The sequence below is a fragment of the Pteropus alecto genome, unplaced genomic scaffold (assembly GCF_000325575.1).
Source record: "Pteropus alecto unplaced genomic scaffold, ASM32557v1 scaffold30, whole genome shotgun sequence".
NCBI classification, from domain to species: domain Eukaryota; kingdom Metazoa; phylum Chordata; class Mammalia; order Chiroptera; family Pteropodidae; genus Pteropus; species Pteropus alecto.
The window spans coordinates 933,139-940,932 of NW_006429782.1; the positions used below are offsets into that span (position 1 = coordinate 933,139).

At 66.7% G+C, this 7,794-nt stretch overlaps 1 protein-coding gene across 1 annotated transcript in view; it reads right to left on the reverse strand.

Moving 5' to 3' along the window:
- Nucleotides 1-2: 2 nt before the first annotated feature.
- Nucleotides 3-7,794, reverse strand: part of REXO1 (RNA exonuclease 1 homolog) — a gene marked incomplete at both ends in the record, with an annotated part of 18,940 nt that continues 11,148 nt past the window's right edge. Inside the window, 14 exons of the mRNA XM_025042592.1 lie at nt 3-25; nt 107-227; nt 362-500; nt 617-732; nt 1,253-1,363; nt 1,620-1,693; nt 2,296-2,409; nt 2,543-2,680; nt 2,811-2,924; nt 3,570-3,693; nt 3,801-3,932; nt 4,203-4,366; nt 6,111-6,321; nt 7,044-7,148. Coding sequence (XP_024898360.1) covers nt 3-25; nt 107-227; nt 362-500; nt 617-732; nt 1,253-1,363; nt 1,620-1,693; nt 2,296-2,409; nt 2,543-2,680; nt 2,811-2,924; nt 3,570-3,693; nt 3,801-3,932; nt 4,203-4,366; nt 6,111-6,321; nt 7,044-7,148 — 1,686 coding nt within the window. The remainder of the gene's footprint in view (nt 26-106; nt 228-361; nt 501-616; nt 733-1,252; nt 1,364-1,619; nt 1,694-2,295; nt 2,410-2,542; nt 2,681-2,810; nt 2,925-3,569; nt 3,694-3,800; nt 3,933-4,202; nt 4,367-6,110; nt 6,322-7,043; nt 7,149-7,794) is intronic.

A 7,794-nucleotide genomic window follows, 5' to 3' on the forward strand; every position in this document is an offset into this window, starting at 1 on the left:
TCCTCGCTGGAGCTGTGCCCGTCCACTGCGGAGGGGGCAGAGGTCAGGGTGGCCGGGCCCGCCCCGCCCGCAGCGCCGAGCCCCGCCCTGGGCGCCGGCCCCTCACCGTTGTCCTGGATGATCTGTCTGAGGTAGTCGGCCATGAGGTTGCGCAGGGAGCGTTTGTAGGGCAGGCCCAGGCGGTGCGGAAAGAGCACCGCCGTGTCCACCACGGTGCTGTGGATGATCTGGGGCACGGCCGGCGCGTCAGGGACCCCCGGTCCAGCGCCCCAGGACGGTTCCAGAGCAGCGCGCGCCCGTTCGCTAGCAGCACCGCCCCACCTGCCCTCTGACGGGGCGAGCCTGGGGTGGGCCGAGATACCTTCAAGGCCAGCAGGTCGCTCTCCAGGCTGTGTCCGATGAGGATGGTGTCGGCACTAAACATGCTGAGCAGGACAGCCTGGACGTCCCGGAGCGAGATGCTCGTGTCGGCGAGGTCGGCCTCGGTCACCCCTGAAAACCTGGCGACGGAGGGGAAGGGGCTTTAGGGTGGCTACGTACGGCCCGGGAGCTGGGTCAGGGCCAAGGAGACTGGCCCTGGGGGGCACGGGGTCCCAACCCTGGGGTCAGGTTGCACCTCGTGTTGTAGTCAACGATCTCGTTGTCCGGCTTGACAAAGGTGTCGTAGACGACCTGCATGTCGGTGTCCACCACCGTGACACGTGTCAGCTCCAGGCCGTACGTAGTGTAGGACTGCAGGCCGGGAGAACACAGCTCGGACACGGCCCCGGCGGGGGCCCACACCAGACACCCCCATCCCAGTGCTCACAGCCAGGCTGCCCCCGGCCCCCAATCCCCGTGGCAGAGACCTTCCGGGCCTCTCTGGGGGTCGGCGCGGGTGTGAATGGGGGTGCCTTTCCCAAAGCCCGCGCTGTGCTCGTGAACGCCGGGGGCCTCGAGTAAAGCCAGCTGTTTCGAGAGCATGTGGTGTGTGCTGGGGGTCAGGTGACAGCATCTGCTTGGTGACGGGACAAACGCCCTTTGTGAGCAGCTGCTGGCAAGGCTGAATGTGCCTCAGGACCACAGACTGCGTGGCCCGCCCGGAGGGCTCAGCTGTTGTTCACGGCTCTTCATCCGCTCTTTATCTGGCCCAGAGCTCCAGGAAGAGGTGCCGGGACGGCGGGCAGTGGGCCCCACGGAGCACCAAGGCCCCGGCGGCCTGCAGAGTCTATGAGTCCTCGGCCAGCGCCGCGGTCATGGCCGGCCAACTCACCATCTCACAGTCAAGGGCGTAGATTCCAGGGTGAGCGTCTTCCGGAAGCTCCTTATCAAAGGTCTTCACGAACCCCTCCAAGTTTTCCTTGCGTCCATCCTGCACGTGTTGCTGAGGGCGGGGACGGGAAGGAAGGTGAGGGTGACAGGCTCAGAGGGAGAGGCAAGGCGGGGGCCTCGGGCAAAGCTGATGAGGCTGGGCTCACAGGGCCAGGCCGGTGCTGAGGGCTTTCGTGGACCCAAGTCCCCTTTCTAAGGCAGACAAACCAAAGGACAGGAATAGGGTGGCTCAGGGGCCCAGCTCTAGCCAAGACAAGGGAGGGGGCTTCCCAGGACAAGGGGCATCGAGCAAGGCCCAGGAGACACACCTTGGCAACCTGACAACCAGCGGCGCCGATGGCAGCCGAACAGCACATGTACTGAGTCTCCCAGCCGCCAGCCGCTGAAAGGGAGACAGTGTCAGGGGCTGTGTCCCCACGCCTCCTGCAGGTAGCTGCTGACACCCGCTTTGCCCGGGCTGGCGGAGGCTTCCCAGCAAGGGGGCCCTAGCCCTGGGTTTAAGGGCGAACCCCATGAGCTGAGGATTCCAGTCTCCTTCCGGGATCTGGGACAGGTGCGACCCCGACCCCACGTGGGCTCTCCCCGGGGTAGCAGTGGGGACACATGCAGGTGTGGGTCCCACAGGGGCCTGCCTGCGGGGACGCTGTGCCCCGGGGACCCCTCCGCATGCCCCCAGAGCTGGGTCTGCAGCCACGGGCGCTCCGGGAGACTGGTGAACACCCAGCCATGCTGGCCACTAAGTGACACCAGCAGCTGCAGGACAAGGAGAGCCGTTTGCTCCCTGGCGCCTGCGTGTCCCTACGAGACTTATGCGCGGGTGGAGGCAAGGGGGCGACAGGTGGCGGGAGGCCCTCCTGTCATCTGCCTCTGAACACTATGACGCGAAGGTTTTTGTGTCACCTTTGTCAGAAAATATAATAAAGGGAAAGGAAATTAGGGAGTGTGGGGGCGGGGGCCGGGGGGCAGGGGTGCATGGGGTCTCACCTCGGTTCCGGCGGGGCCGCCCCCAGTGGTAGTGACACTCCTCGTCGCGCACGCAGCGGCCCGAGGGAGACACGAGGTACTCCGTGCCACAGCGGCAGCAGACCCTGCAGGAGGCTATGGGGTGGGCACAGTGGGTGGGGGGCCAAGGCGTCAGGCCTGTCTGCACAGCCCGCCTGTGCTGTCCCCTCTCCCAGGCAGCCTTCCCCTCCTACCCTCTGCCGAGCATGGGTGGCGGGAGGCCACTTACAATCTTTGGGAGGCTTGTCCTCGGCCGTGAAGATGACGGCGCCGCCCGGCCGCCCGGGGTGCGGGAAGGGGTAGCCATTCTCTTTGAGCTGGTCCTCGGTGAGCAAGTAGTCCCTGAGGCGTCCATACAGGGCCGCCCCTGGGGACAGCCAGGACAGGCAGTGAGCCCACGGTGAGGCTGGCCACGCGGCGGGCAATGGGCGTTTGAAAGGGGCCAGGGAGGGTGGGAGAGCGCCCAGTGGCCCTGCTGTGTCACAGACCAGGCTCACCTTTCAGGTCCTCCACCCGCGGGCTGGTCGGGCGGCTGATAGAGAAGCTGGTCTTGGCGGCCAACTTGCCCCCCAGCACCACCTCATGGGACACGACCCTGCGGCCACCGCTTTCTGGAAGGGGGAGGGGACGCGTAAACCAGGCTCAGACCCCCTCAGCTTTCCCTGGTGCTCCCCCACCTCCTCGGGGCGCTCCCAAGACAGCCCCCCCACCACCCGGAGGCAAGGTGGTCTGACCTCATGTGACTCTGGGCAGCCACCCCCAACCCTAACTCAGGACCCACAGGCCTCGGGCTGCCTGGAAGCCCCTCCCCCCCCAAGCGGGGTTCTGAGGAAGAATTTAACTCGAGCTCTGAGGCCTTCTCGCAGAGCTCTGAGGCCTTCTCGCCAGGAGTGGTGGGCGGGCCGGACCGAGAGCAGCATGCGAAGCGCCTGCTGTCAGCTTAATGCACCTCGAGGGCCACCGCGTCCTCGGGGTTAATGCGCAGAGCGGGCAGGCGCCTTGCGCTTTGAAGAGGCCGCCCATTAGTGGGCAGGCGGCCCCTCGCTGGAGAGACCCTGGCTCTCAGCTCTCTCTCTCAGGAGGGTGGGGAGGTGGTTAAGAGTGACAGGCTGTTCCGAGGGCACAGGGCGACAGCCAGCTTAGCAGCTTAGATAGAGCCTGACAGCCGGGGGCCTTTTGTCTGAGGATCTCAGTGCTCAGAGTGGCAGGAAGGCCGCCAGGAGGGCCCCGGGGCCGCCTGCGCCTGCCCGACTTACTGCTGAGGCCCGGAACGCTGCTCGGGCCCAGGCCCCGCAGCTTCTTGAGCGTGTTCACAGCCAGGTTCAGGTAGATGTTCTTGCTGGGGCTGCGGTCATAGGCCGCCTTCTCCTCGTTCAGCGCCTGGGCACGACACGCGCTCAGCCTGCAGCCCTGGACCCCAAGGGACGGCCCCAGCCCCTCCGCCCCCGCCTGGCCCCACACCCCCGGCGCCTGCTCGGCTCACACACCTTCTCTATGGCTTCTTGGTTGGAGGGACAGAACTTGAGACACTCCTCAATAAACAGGTTGAGATAGCGTTGGCGGATGACGGTGGGGACTTTGCCCCCAAACTCTTTTGGGATAACGGGCTTCTTTAAACTCTGGAGGGGACACAGAAACGGCAGAGGGTGACACGCCCCTGCCTGGATCTGACACTTCTCGGACCCCCAGAATATCCGCACACAGGGTGGAGCCTACTGGACACTGGGCCTCGGCACAGCGCTGTGCCCCTGCACTCGGTGCTTCTCCAAACTAACACACCTCTGAGAGGGGAGGGTGGCGAGTTCGAAGGCAACGGCCGAGGGGCAGGAGAGGGAGAGCGGGCTGTGCCACCAGCGTCGTGAGCACCCGGGCTCCCGGGGGGTGCTCACCTGTAACGAGGGGCTGTGCGCCACACGCTTGGGGGTGACGGTGCTGGTGGTCTTGGACGCCATGCCCGACAGCGTTCGCGTCTTCAGGGGCTGGCTGCCTGGCTCGAGGCCATTGGGAGGCTGGCTGCTGCTGGCTGCGAGGGTTCTCTTGGCGCCTGTGGGGGCTGGCGAGGGACAGGGGACGTGAGTACAGGAGGACAGCGCACCCATCACCGAGCTGCAGAGCACCAGGCAGCCGCGGTCACTCAGCGTCAGCAGCACGTGCATGCCGGAGCACAGGGGGAAGGGCCGGGGCCGGGCGCGCGGGCCGTGGGACGACATCAGGCTCTAGCTGCTTCGGGGAAGTCCATCGAGAGGGGGGCGCGACGGGGCTGAGGAGGCCGGAGGGGTGGTCCGGCGAGTGGCAAGGGGCGTGGGGAGCCTCTGCCACATGTTCCGGCCCCCAACTCCGAGGCATAGACGTCTGAGGGAGGAAAGGCCCTGGCTCCTGGGCTGGGGACCAGAGGGTCTGGGATGCCCTGGCCTGGTCATTGTGACCAGCTGGCCCGCCTGCCGCTGCCTGTGTTCTGCCTCTCCCTTTGATGAGGTCACAAACCAGACAGTCTCCCACCCCAGGGAGGAGGGTGCCCGCCTGCGGGGCTGTTTCCGAGGACTCACGGTGGGGTGGTGGGAATGTGCACCCCGAGTACGTGTGCAGGGTTCCGACCGGCTGAGCCTGGGCTCGGCCCTGACGAAGGGACAGGCGCAGATGGACGAGGAGAGCGAGGCACAGAGTGGAGGGCGCAGGCCCCACCCTGGGAGTCCTGCATCGGGGCTCACGCAGGCCATGCAGGGAGCAGGGAGCTGCTGGCCAGCTGAACGTGCGCTCAGCGGAAGGACAGCGTCTACGCTCCCTACGCTCCCTATACTCCCGCAGTTCAAGTGCGCGGCACCGGGCAGGACCCCGGAGGTCCAGAGAACCGGCAGCGGCTGGGAGCCCGGCCAAGTACAGGGGTCAGGCTTTGAGCTCGGACATGTCTCAGGTGTGCACAGCTCACAGGCATCTCCCTTCCCTGGGCTAAAACACAGCCTCAAAGCCACACCTGCCTGTCACCGTCATGATCTACCTCGGGCGCTCTGGGGAGGGAGGGAGGGCCCAGAGTCTGGAGATGCCAGGGGAAGCCCGGGGAGGGCTGTGGGGCCCGCTCGCCCCCTCAGCCGGCTACTCGAGGGAGTGTCTGAGCAGCAGCAGGGGCACCCCAGAACGGGGCAGACCTTGGGCTGGGGAGGCTGAGCCTGTGTCTTGAAGAGGCCTCCGGGCACCACCGGGGAGACATCCAAGTGTGGGCCTAACTCTCAGACAAGGCCCAGAGGGAACAAGTGCCCCTCAGAGCAGGACGAGGAGCCAGCAGAGCCCTGGCCCCTCTCCCAGGTCAGCTGGCCCGGTTCAGTAGGCCTGAGCCTGGGGCCTCAGCCCCTCAGCCCCTCAGCCCCGCAGCCCCCCTCAAGCTGGCTCCCCTCCCCAGCACCACCGTCTGGAGCCCAGTGCGCACGCTCAGACCAGCCCCGGCCAGGCCACCAGCCTCCAACGCCCCAGGAACCTGGGGGAGGCAGGGACACAAAGACCAGGAAGGGACAGAGTGGGAGGGCCACAGGGCGACCTCAGGGTCAGGGCCTTAGAGGAAGGCGGGAGGACAGTACGGAACAGACTCGGTCTGGCAGACAGGCAGCCCTCAGGGTCTCCATAGCCAGACCCCACCAAAGTCGCTGGGACTGCGCCAGGCCTGCCCTCACCTCCCACTAACTGTTGGGGACACTTGATCCCATTTCACAGACACACGCACTGAGACCCAGCTGGGCCCTGCCCGAGGCCCCCAGCGCTGGCACAGTGGGAGCCTGGCCACCCGGGGCCCCCGCGCTAGGACTCACCTGCAGCCAGGCGAGGGTTGGGGACGTGGGCTGTCCTCCTTTTCTCACCGGGGGCTGAGAGGTGGACAGAGGACGGCTTCTCAGCCGGCCGCTGGGCAGCCTGCAGCCAGCCGGCTGACTCCCTCTGCGCCTGCTGAGCCCGCCGGTAGCACACCTCCTGGGCCGTGGGCGGCCGGGCGGGGGGCACCGGGACTCTTCTCCCGGGCTCCGGCTGGGTGGAGAGAAATCCCAGGGCCTAGCCATATGTCGGGGCGGCAGGCAAAGGGGAGGACTACGGGCTGGGCGGGACGCCCCGGCTCCACTGCGGGAGTGCGCAGATGCCGTGGCGGGGACCAGGTCAGCACAGTGGCCCTCAAACGCACGTTGCCCACTGTGTGGTGCCAGCATGGCCCCGCTCTCCCGACCTCCAGCTTCTAAGAGCCCAGACCGTGCCCTGAGCCGATATGGGCGGGGCGGGCAGGAACCCTTGCCTTGACTACCCTGCCTGGTCCATCCTGCTTGACCTCACCTGCTCTGGACGGCCTTCCAGAACCCAAGCTCCCCTCTGGGACTGAATCATCAGGAGCTGCCAGGGTCGGAGCCTGGGGCTCGTCCTCCACCCAGCCGGTGCTCCCTGTGCCAAGTCAATGACCGTCCCACCCTGACCCGCAGCCTGCAGCCGCTCCTGTCTCCCGGCCATGGGAGGAGCTGAGGCTCACAGAGGCCTGGCCACTTGCCTAAGGTCACATGGGCGCAGCTCGGGGGAGAGAGACGGGGCAGTGTGATCTGGGGGAGGGCTCACCCGCATCCCCGTCTCCCGGCTCTGGGCCCCGCCCCTGCCAGGACTGGCCATGGTTCCCAGAGAGTCCTCTGCCAGGACACGGAGTGCTGGACCCGCTCTGCCAAAGGAACCCCTCACCCTTGTCCCACGAACTGGGGCCCCCGCGGCCTCACCTCCTTGCCGTGCCTGGAGAGGTGCGACACCCTCCTCCTCTGCCCGGGAAACAGAGTGCTCAGGCCCGACGGCTCCCGATCCTCGACCTTCTCTTTCTTGGGGGGCTGGAACACACGTGTGTCCTTCAACGAGGCCCCTCCCCAAGCCTTGCCACCCACACCAACAGTCGACAGATACCCGGGCTGGATGGAGTGGGTGAGGAGGGCGGCTGGAGGCACCAGGTGGCGTGGTGGGTCCTCACCTCCGCCCCGGAGGCACAGCCCGCCCCCCAGGCCCGCTGAGGCCTGAGCCCACCTCCCAGGCCTCGCAGGCGTGACTTCTGCAGACACTCGCCTGCCCTCCGGATCACCCGCCCGCCTGCCCGCCTGCCCCAGGCAGGGCTCAGAAGCGAGGGGGGAATGAAGGGGATGAATCCAGACGGCAGTGCCTCCAAGGCCGGGCCACGGTGCCGGCCGGACCCTGTGGCCCCTGCACAGGAGCTGCAGGTGTCCGAGGTTCTGGTGTGGGGAAAGGCCTGTCCTGTTTAAAGCAAGCTCCCTCTGGTGGCCAGTATGGGGACACGCGACAAGGAGATGCAGACAGAGTGGGGCTAGCAGAGGTTTGGCGGGGAGGCCTGAGGAGGAAGGGGAGGAGCAGGAACCAGTGAAGGGAAAAAGAGTAAAGGAAAAAGGGAAGAGGAAGACAGAGGAGACAGGTAGAAGGAGGAGAGGGCGGTGAAAGGAGGGGGGAGGGTCTGCAGGAAGAGGGGCT